Source organism: Lycium ferocissimum, unplaced genomic scaffold (genome assembly GCF_029784015.1).
Source record: "Lycium ferocissimum isolate CSIRO_LF1 unplaced genomic scaffold, AGI_CSIRO_Lferr_CH_V1 ctg525, whole genome shotgun sequence".
In the NCBI taxonomy this organism is placed as follows: Eukaryota; Viridiplantae; Streptophyta; class Magnoliopsida; order Solanales; family Solanaceae; genus Lycium; species Lycium ferocissimum.
Genome location: NW_026725923.1, coordinates 369,728 through 388,061, shown reverse-complemented (window position 1 = coordinate 388,061; position 18,334 = coordinate 369,728). Strand labels below are relative to the sequence as shown.

The following is an 18,334-nucleotide window of genomic DNA, read 5'->3' as shown; positions in this document are numbered from 1 at the left end:
TGGATATATAAGGAACTTCTAATGAAAAAAAAGTGTACTTATTATTGTTTTTAATATTCATAACATGTTATTATTGTTTTTAATATTCATAACATGTTTTTCATTAATTTTGGTAGAATTTGCATGAATTTAACAGCTTATACGAGGCATAATTTGTGATAAATTAGCAGAAAGAAGTTGTCTTAAATTATTTTTATTAGTAATTGTTGATAGATTTAATATTTACAATGTTTAGGACATTTTAGTAAACTTACCAATTACAGTACAGTACGATACAGTCAAACCGAATAATAAATTTTTTATTAAACAACAGCAAACGGTACAGTCTATTCAAACGTTGTATCTACAAAACAATACGATACAGTACATTACATTATGAAACGATGAGTAACAATGATCCAAACAGAATGTTACTTTTAATGCTTTGGTAGAACCTTTTACCTTAAACTCTATATTTCTGTTGATTTTTTTATTTAATATGTATAGATAATTTATTAAGAATTCAATAAACAAAAAGAATCATGTGATTCAGAAGTCAAAACTAACACAAAATTCGGACTCCGCTCTAAATGTGAACTCACATATTCATTACCCATAATTTAGTGCTAAGCGGAGTAGTATATATATAAAAGATATACTTATTCTTTTATATGTTATTATATTATGTTATACTAATAAGTTTGAGGTAAATAGTACAATTTTAATTAATCCAACTAGTGAATTCCTGATACCGATAATTATTATTAGTAAAAGATGTGAGTATTAAGTGCTCCATCCAAAAAGAGAACAATGTTTGCGTAACCAAACGGGCCCTAATAACGTCTTTCCAAATTTGCCCCTGTATGATTCATGAATTACCTTATTGTTCTCCTCACCCGTCTCTTCCCCCAATCTCTGTCTCTCTCTTGCAAGCACAAGCAGCCATTGAAGACTCAATTGCCTGTCTCTAATCAAGCTAACAATTAAAGATCTGCTTCAAAATTGAATGCTAACAAAGCATAAATAGAGAAAACAATATCTACAATTTCTTCAATATGATGACCCGGTCATCATCAGGGCAAATCAACATCGCAGCGCGTACGAAGAAACTGGATGTAGATAATCGACTCGCTTTGAAAATTTACTATCGTATCGCAGATAATGTCCTCAAACAGGTCCAATTTCTATAAGCTTTACTTTATTAATTTGTTTTTTTCTTTTTTGCATTTCCTTGAATTGAGAACTAAGTTAGTGAATTTTAGATCGATTGTTCAGTGATCAAAGCTATATCATTGCGTGCGCAACTCCTAAGCTTCAAAATTGAACCACTGACGTGTCCTCTGAAAAAATTGGCCACTGTAGGGTTTTCATTGGAGAAATATTGGAATTATTTCGTGATTGTTGTTATCATTGTCATAACATTGTTATGATTGTATTTATTTATTTATTTATTATTTGTAATAATATCTTTAACTGGGATGGAGGTTATGGAGGACACCGATTAGGGTAGAAGGTTAGTAAGTAATTGAGTGCTGTCATGCTTATTATTTCATACTAGTAGTATTCTTGTAGTGCCTTGTCTTTCGATTTTTGTTACTATTTGCTATATCTAGTACTTCGATTAGTGTCTTTCGATTTCTGTTATTTTGTCGTGCCTTTTATCTTGCTTTGAATTGCTGGTTCTTGTGCCGACGTTCTTCCGGAAACAGCCTCTCTACCTCCCAAGGTAGAGGTAAGGTCCGCGTACACACTATCCTCCCCAGACCCCACTTTATGGTATTTCACTGGGTGTTGTGTGTTGTAACATCTTTAACTGGGAAAGTAATAGTGAAAAGACTGCCATACTTCAGAAACATTTTTTTTAACTCTCTAGGATTATCTCTGCCAAGAGTCCACCATTAACTTCTGTAATGCTTTCTAGCTAAAATACGCAACTGTTGCACCCAAGGGTGTGGCCTAGTGGTCAGTGAAGTGGGTTGAGAACCATGAGATCTCAGGTTCAAATCCCAGTAGCACTAGGTGATTTCGTCCCATCTGCCCTAGCCTTGGTGGACAGAGTTAGCTGGTACCTGTTGCTGGTGGGAGGTGACAGGTATCCCGTGAAATTAGTTGAGGTGCGCGCAAGCTGGCCCGGACACCACGGTTATAAAAAAGAACAATTGTTGAACTGAGAAATTGAATGCTAACTTTTTTAGGTGGTTGGATGGTTAAGGTTTTGTTGAAACAGAGCAAGTGAAACTCTTCCACTTTGATGTAGTTAGGGCAATGTGTGCTCATTTATTAGGTCAGTACTTAGGTCCAATGCTGGCTTTGCATTAAGAATTTTCTTTGCATCAAAGGTTAGTTCTTCGGTCTGTTCTGGTCCTATTCCAAGTCAAGTAGCATATGGGAATGGGACTCCCTCACTCTATTTATACTCTTGTTTGGTTAGTACAGGGGAATAGGCAATCATCGATGTTATAATGCATTAGTAGTTTGTCCAATAACTGTGATATCTGTATGATGCTTGTGCTTTCATGATCTTAGAAACCCTTGTTAGTTCATCTCTGCTAGCCACTTTTGATCCTTTGATTTGATCGACCCGCAGTGTTATTGTTTGCTATCCCTGTTTATTACTCTTGAGCCTTTTCTTTGCATTCTTCATATTATCTCAACTATAGCATAGTACTTGTTTGGTGGTGCACTTTTTCCTGTTGGAGTTGGAATTGCCTGCTTTGTTATGCCACGGAGTTAGTAACTTTCACGTCGTTTTATGACTCTTATGATCAATCGAATATCTTTTGGTGCTCAAGTGCTTTGCTATTAGGTAATAGTTATAAATATACCTTTCTATTTGAGTCCAAATTCCTCTTTATTCCTATAAGAGATATCGCAGGAAAATGATATGGTTACAATATTGTAGGCTGACATTTTTCGCGCAGAGGGAGACGTCATAGATTTGTATGTCATGCTTCTTAGATACTCAAGGTGAGAAATGAAGTCAAATGATCCAAAGCTATATTTTGTTTTCAGATTAATGTCACAGACTTGCATTAAGGTTTATGTTTATTATGCTTAATTCCGATGTGGTTGAATCATGAATGTTAGAAGACCTCCCTTTCTAGATTTGAGTAGCCAAACTCTTTTTTCTTTTTTCTACAGAGTTGACCAAGCTGACTTATTGGGTAATAGTATTATCTCCTAAGAAGCAATTTGTCAATTGTGCATGCATCAAAATCATTTTTTTTTCTAATTACTTGCCAACTAAGTGTAAGGTACAGAGAAGCATACAAAAATACTTTGTCTAAATTTCGCGCTTGAGTCTTTCAAGACTTGCTTTGATTCACCAGATTTTAAAAAAATGAGTTTTAAAAGCTTGTTAAATACTTAAATAAGTATTTCGTTTGTTTTGAATCCACATTCTAATCCAGTGGGCTAGTAGGTTAATTTATGTGTAGAAAAAGTTTTTGGTTTCTCTAAACTTTTAAGTGCGGGAAGTTTGTTACTCAAATTAAGGATGAGTTATGTCTGATAGAGTAACCTCAAGTTAGGTCTCTGTAATCAAACCTTAAGTTTTTAAGGTATTTTCTATTTTTTCTTAAGATAGAAGCCTCTAGATTGAATTACTAGGTGGTTTTAGTGATTTGGATGGCTTAACTTTTTTCTGAATCCCTGAAGTATGTACTTGAATTACTGTTTGCTGTTTAAGTTTGGTCTCGGAGACAATACCATGCCATCGAGATTATCGAGCATCACTTCAGAGCAACAAAATTTATTTGAAAAAGGTAAGACATTCGATACCTTTCCTCTATTCAGGTTCATGTGTAAGCTTTACCTAGTCTTACTTTTTTGTATTTGATCTCAAGAGATTACTAAATGCCGTGGCTGAGCTTGAGGAATTGAAGCCAATAGTTCAACAGAAACTCGAGGAGCTAAACAGGAAATATCAAGTGAATAAGGGGAACAATCATCATCAAAATAATCTTTTAGGATTATCTGGGGAGTTTTATCCTGCCTATAAGCAAAGCTTTAAGGCTTGGGGGAAAAATAAGGTATGCATCATGTACTTACTACTTCTTAGGTGTCATTCAAGTTTCTTGTTTGGCTGCCTTGAATTTGGTTGTAATGCGTGCAAGTTTGGTTTTATGGGTTCTATTTGTCTTTCATATTTTCTTGAAAGTGTATTGTACTAGTGTGCAGTGCTCCAAGCGCACTGTATATAACCACCAGAAATCAAGAGGTGCATTGAAGATGTTAAGAAGCTGTTTGCTTGAAGCTTACCAAAGTGATAATTGCAGTTCCACTAACTAAGGGGTTTGCCAGAAACAAAACTTTTTACTTATGGGAAAATTTGGCGTCTCATAGCCATAGGTTGTTTCATCTTAAAGATGATTTTTTGATAACCGAGAAATTCCTTAAAATGTCGAGATTGTGGTGTGTTAGATTGCCTTAGAAGACTTTATTTAAGATAAGGTGAAAGGTGGTGAATGAAATACTAGATTGATGGTCTTGAGTTGGAACTTGTAGTTTCCATTTTCCAGTGATTCCAAATTTCTTTGTTTTGTACATGCTTCATAACCCTAGATACCATGGTGCCATAGAGATAGATGTTTGCTTGTATTAATGGTCTATTCTGATGAGGACACGATTCGTTTTGATTTTGGTCCTTACATCTCATCTAGTGCCGCATGAAGTCCAGTTTCATTGTTGAACTCTTCCATTTCCAACTAATCAGAGTTTGATATGCTTGTGAAGCCCCTAGTGCTTATTCGAACCGTGAAGTTTGTAAGCACTATCAAGGATTACTCTGTAATTTATCGTTGCCAGATGGGTATTCATGTTCGTTCTTTTCTAGTAACACGTTGTACTTGTTGCTTTAAAAACCTGGTCAAAACGGATTTGCTTGTATTAATGGTCTAGTCTGGGAGCTCTTGCTAAATGTGAATGTTGCATGTGGAATCTGTTCGTTTTACAATGCCTAGATTTTCCTGAAGACCTATGGAATCACTTATACACAAACCACCAACTGACTTTAGTATGAAATAGACCTCTTTGTAGCTTTCATCCTTGGAGTAGTGCATCATTATTCCTTGGGAACTACAAATTATTAAAGTATGGAATCACTTATGTCAAGAATAGTATGAAATAGACCTCTTTGTCTTAATAAATCATTATTCCTTGGGAACTATTATTAAAAAAGAAATGATAAAGATACTTTTATCTTAATAAACACATGATTATGGAATGATAAAGATACATTTTACATTCCCATGCTAGATTAAAAGAATCAAGAAGTAATTGCTTTAGCTTTAACTTGTCCGCAAAGCATAAGAAACACAAATCTACACACTGAAATCATATAGTATAGCAGTTGCAAGTAAAATCTCTTCTTAGGCTGGCGTAATGTGTGGTTTAGAAACAATGATCAACGAGGTAGAATGCATTAGTCAAGGTGAAACTGAGCTTGTGTTTGCTGGATGTCAACTATTTAATTTAATGTTGCTATTCTTTTTTTTTTTTCTGCTTTTCTAGGTCACTTAGTATTCCGCGTCCAAAGGATGAAACTCTGAGCAAACATTCCATCTTGGGTCCAAATGGACTTCGAGGACAGTGGCAACCTCCAGCTAGTAACAGAGGGGTATGAAGGATTTTTTTTTTTTTTTGGCTTGGTTAAATACAATTATAGTCCTCAAGCTAGTGACAGAGGAGAATGAAGGATGCTTTCCCCCTCCATTTTACTTCTCTGTTTTCTAGGATGTTTTTCCCCCTCCATTTTACTTCTCTGTTTTCTATCTTTATTTCTGGAGAAAAGAAGCCCTGGTTGAGGGGATAGGCATAGATTGGGAGTCCCGACAAATAACCCTTTTTCTGGAATGTAATGACTAAAGTAACTGTAGTAATTACAACTTCCATTCTTAAATGCAGGTGTCTTATCCAAGTAATGTGGACTTCACTCCAATTTTGATTCCCAGGTGAGATTCATAGTAATCGAGTTAATTTTCAACATGTTTTATCATTTATATGTAAATATTTCTAGCTGTTGCAAATCATATTAGTAATGACATTATCAGGGTTTATAATGCAGTCCTGAGCTACCAACAGATAATTTTATTTACCGTGTAAGTTTATTCTGCCAGCGTGCTTGCATTTGAGTTTTGAGTATATTCCTTAATCCTTGAAGGGAAAACAGCCTCCTGCAGCCTGTTGAAAATGAGTGTTCTGATAAAAAGGATGATATCAGTTCAGAATGTGGAAAACCATGTGTGGAATCAACGTTGCCAGTCAACAGTGACAAGCCAGTGCTGCGTCTTGATGAACCTGCTTCATTGATTTCCTTTGATACAGAAGAAAGCCCTCTACAATCAGAAATCATTAGACAACCTTCTCCTCCACCCGTTCTTGCTGAGGTACAAGATTTGATGCCAACCGCTGCATGTCCAGTCGATGAGATGGAATGTGGATTGGTTAAATCATCACCTGATGGTCTAATCTGTTCTGAAGATCCCCTGCAATTGCACATTGTGAGATTTTTCTACATCCATTTTTTTGGTTGTCCATTTCCTTATTGATTTCTTGTCTTACATTATGAAATGCTTTCACCTATTCTCATTTTGTAGTCAGCATCTGTGATGGATACTTTCATGAAGTTAGCCAAGTCCAATACTAACAAAAATCTTGAAACCTGTGGTGTTCTTGCTGGATCACTTGTATGTCCCATTAACTCTTACCATTGTGTTTTAAGTTACAAACTTACAATCACTTTGTAGCTGTATCATCATCCACACTATTGCTTGTTTCAGAAAAACCGAAGATTTTATGTCACAGCTCTAATCATTCCCAAGCAGGAATCGACATCAGATTCGGTAAGTAAGAGTCCTCTATATTATTCAAAAAAGAGAGTTCTTGTATTGTCCTTTGGATGTGTTTCCTGGATAGTATCCTGATCGAATTCTTTCTAAGCAGTGTCAAACTACAAATGAGGAGGAAATATTTGAAGTTCAAGATAAGCAATCATTGTTTCCTCTTGGGTGGATTCATGTAAGTTTATTTTGCGAGGATCCTAGTCCTTGATAAATTACTCCTGAATTATGATGTCATGTTAAAGTATAAACTATTGCACTAAGTCACAGTTTAGTTTCTGTGATCTGGTGGAGTTTGCTATGCTTTTGTAAGGAAATATACGTAACAACTATCAAGTAGCTATTAGAACACCTAGAATACTTGTTGTGATTTATTGAGTCATAACAGGAAATGTATCTTAAAATGTTGTCCATGGTACCTTCTACAAGTTATTTAAGAGCTTCTCTTCCAGTTACTTTAATATGGTATTTATCTCAAAAGAAACTTGAAAAGCTTTTACTCCATGATACAATTAAAGTCAAGTAATGACTCTTCACTTTGCATTCCTTTTCAGACACATCCAACGCAATCATGTTTCATGTCATCCATTGATGTTCACACCCAATATTCATATCAGGTTTCTGTACTCTTAACTCTCTACTTCCCCAACTGGGATATGTCTCTAGTTTGTTTACGAAGACTGGCGCAAAAGTTTACATGGCCTATTACACCTGAATTTATGTTTAATCTACTGCGCATCCTTTTCTTGTTATTGATATGATTTCGTCACAGATCCTGGATTTACCTATTTCCTTTACTAATGATTAAGCAGATCATGTTGCCTGAAGCTATTGCAATTGTAATGGCCCCAAGAGATAGTTCAAGGTAAAGTAGCCTCAATCTCTGGTGAAGTAGATTTTTCTCTTAGTATAAAGCCGTTTCTTGGTACAAGGATTGTGCATTACACAATCATTTTATAGGGTTTATATATCTTGCTTGGTGGAATTAGTTATTCTACCTAGCTACTTAATCGTAACAAATTAGCTATTTCCCATGACTGGAGAAAATTGCCCTGGGTGGGTGGGATTATTTTTTGGGGATTGTTCATCTTAACTAATTTGTGGTATTCTAATGTGCGTAGAAAACATGGAATATTCCGATTGACAAATCCGGGTGGTATGACAGTTATCCGACAATGTCCAAGGCGTGGTTTTCATCCACATGACCCCCCTCCTGATGGTAGCCCAATTTACAAGCATTGTACAGATGTCTATATGGATTCTAACTTGAAGTTTGATGTCATTGATCTGAGATGATTCGGATCATTGATTAATGATTTGAAAATAGTACATCTTTCATCCATGATGCTTGTTTGTTGTGCCTTCGCAATGTTGGTTGGTCTACGAGATGTCAATACATAATCCTTGAATACTCAATTTGAAAGTTGTTAACGGGTAACTCTTCAAGCTGCAGCTTGCGTGCAGGTGAAGGTTGTAAGAGGTTCATGCCTGGCATTCTTGCAGATATAATAGAACTGCATCATTGAATTTATATAATTAAAACCAACTGTGTAAATAGAAATTCCTTTTCAGGCATCATCGTGTGTAAACTTGAAAAATGGTCAAAACTATTGACGTTATAGTTGTTGACTTGTAACTGTGCATCAGTTGTCATATCTACTTTGTGAATATAGTTTTGTTGGTTCAGAATAGGTACACTTTTTTATCTCATCATCTTTTAGAATGACTAAATATTCAAAGAAAGTTGTTTTTTTACCTTTAGTCAAAATCTAAATAGGGGTTGAAAGAAACAAATCTTTCGATTTAGAAATTAGAATTCTTTATCAAAGAATGACTTTAGTATTAAATGATTGAACAATTGGAAGCAATTTACTTACATAACTTGGTTATTATCCTAGAGATATTTACCAATCGGTTGTTTTCCTTTAAATTTTGGAGAGCATTATTTGGTAGTAATCTATTTCGCAATTCGCAGTATGCCATCCATAGCTTTATGGTGTGCTCAAATTCCAATGATCTTGTCCATGATTTTTCCTATTTCATTATTCAGGGCCTCTGATTAATGTAGGAAGAAGTGGCGTTCTGGAAATCTGCATTATCATCTTTCCTGCATTTGTTAGGGTCAGCAGTACTAGTCTGCATTATGTAGAATTGCTCACCGGTCTGCATTATGTAGAAACTTTCTTCTTCTTCTTTTTATTTTTTTTTGGCTCAGCCGTAGTGTTCCCTTAGATCTGATTTTCTTTTTCTTTTGCGGGAGAGAATTGGCGTTGGGTTCCACCTTCTTTTTTCGTCGTTGGGTAAATTGAGTGGTCTTACTTTTTGTTCTCTTGTGGTTGAGGCAACTAGAGCAAGGCAGACGTAACCTTTGGGGTGGAATCAGCCTATTTGGATTGATCTCTCGATTCGGTCGGAGGCTGAAAAATCCAAGCCCCTGACATGTATTGTCCGCTTTGGCCCAATAGACCTAACGAATTTGTCTCTCAGGCTAAGTCATCCAAAAGCGAGCGTACCATGTGAATTTATGATACGCCTTTTAAACATTTTCATTTTCTTCTCACTTTGATGTTGGATTCGCGTAAGGTTTCATGTGTACCCCATCTTTAGACGATTGTTGGTCCTTCTCTTTAACCAGCCATCCGTCGTGGGCATCAATTTTCACTCTAGTTAAACACTCATTGATTAGGTCTGTCGAGGACTAAAAATAGCTCGTTGATTTGGCATACTTTTGTTTTGTTTATATCTTTGATAGCAACAAGTGCGTACTTGATTTTGGGGCCCTGTTATCTTGTAAGGTTGTGAACACAATGAGCAATGGCCAACTCGCCAAGGACTCAATGGCTTGTGAGGCCACAACTTAGGTGTGTTGTTGGGCCTTAGTTGCAGAATGTGGACAAGTTGCTGGCATGTGAAGTAGTATCAAATATGGTTCGTCTGTCAAAACCTTGAAAAATTGACAGAACCTCTGTGAGAACGAGGGCTGTCATTGATCGATGTATACCTTCACTCACGCCATGGTTGGTCCATATGTTCTATGGACCTCGACTTCCTATCGTCCGGATATCTTCGTTTTAACCTTAGATGTTCATTACCACTATTAACATTTTCCAACTAAAATTCTTTTGTTGTTGATAAATTGGGAAAAAATATTTATTTATTTATTCGAGATTGACTAGCGTTTCATAATTCAAAATGGACGCTGATCTAATTTAGTGATGTCAATTCAATTTTAGAACCTTCAGTAGATGATATTACATCCATAGTGTTGACAATAGAAGCTAGCGGGGAAAGCTTGTAATTAAAGCTCTGATTTCTGGTCTAGAAGTCAACAATGAACTAGTTTTAGCAAAACCCGAAAATCCTCTCCGTGTTAGTTTTAGATGTAACTGGTATAACAACTATGCCTCAATTCCAAACAAGTTGGGGTCGGTTATATGATTTCTTACTTCTCGATTTAAGCTTAACTCATGTCACATCATATCAAATAATATTATAGGGACTCCTCATGAATTGATGAGTTTTATGTTGGTTGTGAATCTACTGCAATCCACCTTCTTTATTTAGGCTTGGCGAGCAACTTAAGCAATTTCACACAGGCAGAGTTTCTAGAAGGAAGTGGTACAAAAAAGAAAAATATCCTTCCGAGAGTTAGACTAATAGCCAATACAAAAGTGTTGCAGAACACAATTAATTGCAAACTGTTGCAATATTCATTGCTGAACTTTCAAAGCAAACTACATGTACTCTTTGCTTAATCTGTTGTTTTCATGTGCTTGTTGAGAAGAAAATGGAAAGCATGTTTTCAATTGCAGAATCAGACCAAATATATCTGAAACTTTCAACTACTCCCAATTGAAATATACTAATGCTTATTTTAGTCATATCAATCCGAAATAGCTTGTAGTATATTGGAATTTATCCAAGGGAAGTAACAAAAGTCAAATAGCAAAATATAATAAGGTACATTTCAGTTCTTATTTTGGGGAGTCACTTACAAATAGTGACATTTAATAGTATAATGGGGGGAAACAAAAAAACTTGGGTATTTCGTTTTGAAAAAAAAAAAAAAAAAAAAAAAAAAAAAAGGTACGTTAGTGAGGGAACCAGTCTATTGACACACGTATGATTTTGACTGTGTTCGGGACAAGTAATTTTTAATTAAATGTTAATGGATTTGAATTAAGTATGACCCAATCAATTCACCTTTCCTGATAATGATTGTCATAATTTTTATAGAGGCATGACACAGGTCATCATAGAGAGCGTTGAAGTTAGGTTTGATGTCCTTGTAGAAATAAGTGTAATTGATTTTATCCGCAAAGAAAGTGTTTATATGATGGGCAATTGTATCTTATTTAATTCGAATTAATTACTAGTGATAAAGTTCACTTAGTTTATCTTCATTAAATATAAAAAAGTTGGTAAAGGTTCAATTGAGATGAATTATTCCTGGTAGCGTAGTTATGCTGTTAGCAATTACGAATCAATGATGGATCTTGGATTATCCAGTGAAAGCGGCTTATAATCAACATTTTTCATGTGTTACTTGATCATGTTTCAATAATTAAACATGCTTGTTGATAAAAAAAAAAAAAAAAAAAAAAATTAAACACACTCAACCTAGTAGTACAAAGCAACATGAATTTCTTCTTCTTCTTCTTCTTCTCTATATTTTAGTTTTTAAATTTTATTTTCTATTTTCTTTCATCTAAGCCTGTTCTCTAGAAACAATCAAATGGAATAAAAAAAAAAAAAAGAATAATTAAGTCAGTGGTTGAGTTAGCAGCCACCAAAAGTCAAGAGAAGAAAGGGGTCAAGTGCTAACCACAACCTCCGTCTTCTAAAGTTTACCAAGATACATGTCATTTCTTGCAAATTTGTAAAAACAAGAGCAAGAAAAATAGTTATGTATTTAAATAACTATTCGGTATGCGAAATTTACTACACGAATTGATTCCGGTTCACGCAGTAAAAGGTCTATCATAAGAGGGTTTCGTATTTACTATCAATCTATCATAGAGGATTCGATTTTTAAAACTAAAACTCGAGATTTTTAATTAAGAATAGACAAATTTTTATTATTTTAATTAAAACTCCCTGATGAAGGATAAAAAATTGCTTGTGCTTCAAGATAGAAGCCAACCTCTTTTCTATCGTAATTGGGTGCCAATAACCTTATATTTGGCCTGTGGAAAATTACTCGATTGTATTTAGGCCCATGACTCAAAAGTGTAGCGACAAAAGCTAGGGAAATAATATAACATGTATGCTAGTATATGAACAAACAGTATAAATGATGTATGTTGCTTCAAAGTGTAGGTAAATCATTCCTGGCTTCTAATTATAATATGTATATAATTAGTAAATATACTTTGATTATACATTTATCAAACACAAATTATATAACAATAATACATTTTTTAAACACATACTGTACGGATATATATTCTATACAACAATGATACATTTTCTATATACGTACAATACATTTTTTATACGACAATAATACTGTAGGGAAATAATATAACATGTATGCTAGTATATGAACAAACAGTATAAATGATGTATGTTGCTTCAAAGTGCAGGTAAATCATTCCTGGCTTCTAGTTACTTATTATTATTACCCTATGAGTTTTCACTATCTGATAGGTTAATGCTCCACTATAATTTTATATTTGGACTTTATCATGTTTTGCACATTCTTGAACCAATTAAAAAACATTTTGCTGCTAAAGGATTATGGTATTTTCATGTGTAATAGAAGATAATAATTAACATCATGGCATAAAGACAGATTCAATGCTGCAGATTCAATGCTTCGCAAAAAGTAGTTCGTTGCCGTATTAGGAAGGTAACTCTTGTCGCTTTGGACCTTTTAACATTCTCCAAGTCAGCGTGCATACTCATTTTGTAGGAGTCGACATGCAATTCATTTTTGGATAAAACTCGAATACACTTATTAAGAATATTTTGTGTCAATATATTTTAATTTATTGTAGCAGATAATTTGTCTTATTTCCAAATTATCAATCTAGCTTTTTCAAGATATTGATCCATTAGTGTAAAAAATTTCACACGAATATAAAAATTATTGATGAGGGTCAAAACTGCCCTAAGACTATGCGAAGCATAACAATTTTTCCCTCTACTGAAAGATTATCTCGTTCCTATCCCTACCGTTATGAAAGTGGCTCGATTTTGCCCTTGTGAAGTTAGGGGCAGCAGTTAAATGACAAAATTTAGATCATCTGCGAAGTTCAAGGGAACAGTCTTTTTTCTCCTTTTCTCCGGATCTTTTATAAACAAGTCATTTAAATCTAACTAAAGTTATAAAGTGTCACTAAGTATGAATAACTTATAAGAGAGGATGAATACATGTCGGGATAATCTATTTTAATTGAATGTGTGAACTCTCTTTAAGTGCATGATATTATTTCTTCTGAACCAACTTTCTAAGGGAGGCAAAATTATTTCATTTGGAATGATCTAGCTGCAAGTTTGACCCTTCACCGCAAAAACTAAACTCTCTTTAAGTAGATGGTACTAATATTTCTTTTTGACACAAAAGCCACTCAGCCTTTGTCCACCACAAGAGCAAGTGCCACAGAATTCAAACCTATTTAGCTTCTCTCTCTCTTTTTTTGACTCTGCAACCAATCCTCTGAAAATTTCCTTTTCTCCTCAGTATGTCAGTGTTCCCACATCGCATTTGAATCTTTGTCCTCTTTCCACACGCCTTAGATATTTTTTTTTCTCCTTCTTTCCTTTCATTAATTGTACCAAGAAAACAAAAAACAAAAAAAAAAACATGGCCATTGATATGATCTCTGAAGCTCCAAGCTTAACCACAAGTCCAAGAATCTCTTTTTCCCATAATCTTTGCCACAAAAATTCCAATATTCAAGACTACCAACAAGTCCAAGAATCACTTTCTTCAAGTCCTGAATTCGATTTTTGTATTAGCAATAGTACTGATACAGAAACTTCTTCAGCAGATGAACTCTTTTCAGATGGACTAATTCGTCCAATTCAACTTCAAGAAAAGTTTGTTACTTCTTCTAAACAAGTCCCTTTATCAAAAAAGACTCAAACTTTAGTCAATTCTGTTCCACCCCATCCCCAAAAAGATCAAAATTCAAAGCAAGAGATCAAAAAGAATCCTAATTCTAATTCTTTTTGGGGTATCAAGAGAAGTAGTAGTGTTCATTGTGTTAATACACACAAAAAAAGCAGCTCATTTTGGTCATTACCTTTATTATCTCGCAGTAATTCTACTGGTTCGGTACCTAATAATTCAAAGCAGAAACAGAGTACTATGCAATTGAAGCAAATCAAGAATTCATCAGCACCTGCTAGTTTTTATACATTTCCATCATCTCAAAAGCCACCATTGAGAAAGAATTATGGAGCAACAGGACCTAATTATGGTAATGGTATTCGAATTAGTCCAGTTCTTAATGTTGCATCACAAAATCTCTTTGGATTAGGTTCTCTGTTTCGTAATGGGAAACATAAGAAGAGTAAGAAGTGATTTTGTGTGTACCAATTAGTAGTAATTACTATATGAAATGCATCACAGTTTGTTATAGATTCAAGATTTTTTGATTTTTTTTTTTTTTTTGGAGTTATTCAAGAGAAGGAAAGAAATGTATTTTGAATATTTGCAGAATTGGGCACTATTTTGTCTCGTTTGACCATCATGATAACAACAAATATCCATAATAATAAGTTTAAGCACGTCTGGTTGAAACTTTGGGAAGAAAAAAGAGTTCTTTTGAAGTTTAAGTCGAAAATTTGTATTTGAAAGTTGATGTTATGTCTCAATATGCATTTCACTTGGAAAAAAATAATTTTGTGTGTAGAAAAGATTTTTCACCTAGTTATAATGAATAACCAAATACGTAATATTTTAAAAAAGGAAAAAAAAAAAAAATCTATGTCCAAACTGACTCCTACATATCTAGTAATACCAGTGTTGTTTATTTTACATCTAAAAATTGAATAAAGTGAAGGATAAAGAGCATTTTTTGGTGGATGAGTTAAAATGTACATATTCATATTATTCATTGATATCCCAGTACTGTCATAGTCTAAGCAGACACAAAGACATAGATATAAACATTATTGGAGTTTTGACCAAAATAAGCTATTATTTAAACCAATTCACCAAAATAATACGTTTTTAATTTTTTTTACAGAACTAGCATAAACGTATTCACCGAGTAACGTATTAGGCATTATTTTATTCAAAAATTCGACGGGAAAAAAATAGGCTGGTTAACGGTGTTAAAAAGCTAATTAGTAATCGTGAGTAACGTATTATGCCTAATACGTTCTTGTCGATGCGACTTTAGAGAATCCATATACGAGCAATCCTTCTCCGTAATCGACATTGATTGATGTTAAAGTCGTAACTCGGAGTTACGATTTTAGGATAAAAACGTAATCGACGATTCGTTTCTACCCAAACTAGGCACGGGCAATCGAATCTTGCAGAGAATCCTGCAAATTGGGAATCCTTCTGATCGATTTGACTATAAAACGTGATCAATAGTTACGTTTTAATTGTAAAACGTGACACACAATAACGACACACTGCTAAAGTCCCTCTTCCTTATACTTTTTGAACAAACCACAGATCATTATAAAATATAGTGTATGAAACGAATGTTCAAACACATTCCAACAATTTTCAGCAAAGCTTCTACTTGTGTGGCCTATTGTTGGAACAACATTAAAAAATTCAACGGTATGAGTTAATTAAGTCAAATATGTTGTAATATGTTAAAATAATACTATAGTTTTAATTTATTTTTCTGTTATATTAATAATAATAAGTGTCTTATTTTCGCGTGTAGGAGTAAAGATGGCCAATTTTGAACATAATGTGATGGTTGCTTTGTATTGGGGTGGCGAAATAATTACTGAAATGAACGGATTCAGGTATACTGAAGGTGCCAAAATGATTGTTAGCATGTTTATTTCAACGAACTATGCTGAATTGGTTGAACTATTGCATGAGAAGATGGGGACAAATAGTGAATGTCACGTATATATGATTCTGTGCAGATGAAAATTGTGGAATCTACGTGAGAGTGCAAAATGTAAAGCGATAAGGTTTGTTACGAAGCTTTGTCATTTTGTGGTGAGGTGATATAATCTCATTTGCTCCTTTCCCCTTTTTGTCATCTTTTTTATTTACCTTTTATTTAAATGTAAAACGAGAAATACTTAATAACTATTCCTAGATAGAGAAAAATATATTATTTAAAAGAAAATAACTAGCTAAACAAAATTAAATCCTAGAAAGCATATTTTTTGTGATTTTTCATTCTTTTGAAACACCAAACTTGTACTCTAGAAATAGTAAATATTTTTGTCCCTCTTCTTATATCAGTAAATAAACCTAATAAATAATATAGAGTAAAATCGACATATCAAGACTAAAATTAAAAGAAATATTTAGACACTAGAAGGTGAAACACTCCGGCGAGGATAAAAAATCACGTGTCTACAATCCTTATTGCATACAAGAAACTAATCCCGCTTATGGCAATGCTGTCACAATATATATGAAGTGATAAAAGAAAAATGCATAATTTTAGCTTAGTCCTATGGCAAAATATTATTAAGCAGCCTGGAGTTTGGTCTTTTTTCCTTATAGTGTATCCTTTTATAAATCAAAATAAAAGCCTGTGGAGAAACATATAGTTAGGCTATTTGTAAGGCACATTTGTTTACTAAATTAATCTTTACTGTCGTAAATATTACTCCATATATCAACAATTACTCAAAACAAAATGCTAAAGATACATATCAGATTTATCAACACAAGGCTGATGGTTCTTCTTAATTGTGAAATATGATGCAAGTGAACAATCCACTAAAAATTGTCATAAAGTATCGTTTGTTGCAGTTGATCAATTTACCACTCAATCACATGCCATTTTGTCATTGTTTGATTTTTGATTTATTGACTTAGTTCGAAATCATGTATCTACTTATAATATATTTTTTCAGCTATTAGATAGTTTTGTAGCACGTTGTTTCAAACGTTTTCTAGGAAAAGAAGGGACCGCTTTATTTAAATATATTTCACAATGCCATAATTTATAACATGTGTTGCCTATGTATCTAGTATTTTGCGTTATCCATTTAGTTTCCCATAGGCACACAATCCTCTTCTTTTTTCAAGTGTCATGACCCAAAATCACGTGATTGGCACTCAACACTCTATCCGCAGCGAGCGAACCAATCCCATATGATATGACCCAACCATATGCACATAACTCAACATTCAAGTTCCACTATGAAAACCAAGCATGAAACAATGTTTCAGGACCCCAAATTGGGTTGTAAAGTAATTGACATCTGACATTTATTATCCGTCAAGTAAATCATGAACTAGTTGATTTATAATTTCTGATACTTCCAACGTAAGAAATTAATCACTAAAAAACATTATTACTAGTAATGTTTGGAATGCAATAAAAACTCAACATAATAACGTCAAAAAACTAAACTGATCGACAATCATCAGCCTCTAAAACTAAAAATTTGAATGCATAAGCTATGACATTTCCCGAATATAGTATGTAAGTTTAAGAATTAGTTCATAATTTAAAAGAGTCTACTACCGCTGAAAGAAATCAATGGAGTTTGGGAACTAGATAACAAAGTGTAGAATTAATTATGAACCTCATCACTTACATTCCTAACACCTGCCACACGATGTAGTATGTCGGCCAAACCGACTAAGTACCACCTGTAGGGCACCCAGTAAGTCCCGTTGACAACCCATGAAACAAGACTAACCTAGGATAAATAATTACAACAAAATGTAGTGAAGTAAATGAAGCCATTCATTTAACCAACACTGAATTCAATAAGCGGAAACTGAGTCATGAAATCTAAGCTATGCATTGAAGCTGAATTTAACCGAAGACATGTATTTTAAAAAAGTTTAACAAACAATGACATTTGCAAGTGTGGGAATAGTTGGCCTACCCCTAGCCCTGACGGTATTCACACTTGGGGAGGATGCAATCAAATTGGTATCTAGGTTGACATGACCTGTCGTAAGCCCTTCAGTCTCACATCTATGATTATCAACATACTTTCCTATCTTCCAAAGGTTATTTCCAACCTTCCGACCTCGAAGAAACCATAGACAACCTAATAAATTATAAAACTTGCATCTCACAACCCATAGACTTTTGTTTGACGTTATCACCTCAAACTTTATTTTTGCGCAAACTCCAAATCGTCACGGCCCGTTTCAATTTTGCTTTGCTTATAAACAAGTAAAATACATATTCTTTTCCAAGTCTTTGTTGGCATCCTCGACCAAGTGCAACCGAACAACATCCCATCTCGATTCTCGTGTAGAAATGAAAATATCTTCCCTCGTTCTCCAATGTCGTAAAGTAGGTATATCATGACATGGAATTTCGGACACACCATGACCAAATTGATTATGAGGATTTACACCAATATTATTTTGAAGTAAATCTCCA

General features: G+C 34.1%; 2 protein-coding genes across 2 annotated transcripts; both read left to right on the top strand.

Annotated features, from left to right (window-relative positions):
- Positions 1-806: 806 nt before the first annotated feature.
- On the top strand, positions 807-8,509 carry LOC132044827 (AMSH-like ubiquitin thioesterase 1). The gene is made up of 13 exons (XM_059435362.1): positions 807-1,154; positions 2,882-2,946; positions 3,668-3,743; positions 3,825-4,139; positions 5,474-5,596; positions 5,884-5,930; positions 6,140-6,479; positions 6,576-6,665; positions 6,759-6,821; positions 6,922-6,996; positions 7,373-7,435; positions 7,631-7,683; positions 7,940-8,509. The coding sequence occupies exons 1-13, from the start codon at positions 1,035-1,037 to the stop codon at positions 8,112-8,114; spliced, it is 1,605 nt and encodes a 534-aa protein (XP_059291345.1). The 5' UTR covers positions 807-1,034; the 3' UTR covers positions 8,115-8,509.
- A 4,727-nt stretch (positions 8,510-13,236) lies between these two features.
- LOC132044801 (uncharacterized) lies at positions 13,237-14,555 on the top strand. The gene has a single exon (XM_059435324.1). The coding sequence runs from the start codon at positions 13,627-13,629 to the stop codon at positions 14,347-14,349; it is 723 nt and encodes a 240-aa protein (XP_059291307.1). The 5' UTR covers positions 13,237-13,626; the 3' UTR covers positions 14,350-14,555.
- The last annotated feature ends 3,779 nt before the right edge of the window (positions 14,556-18,334 follow it).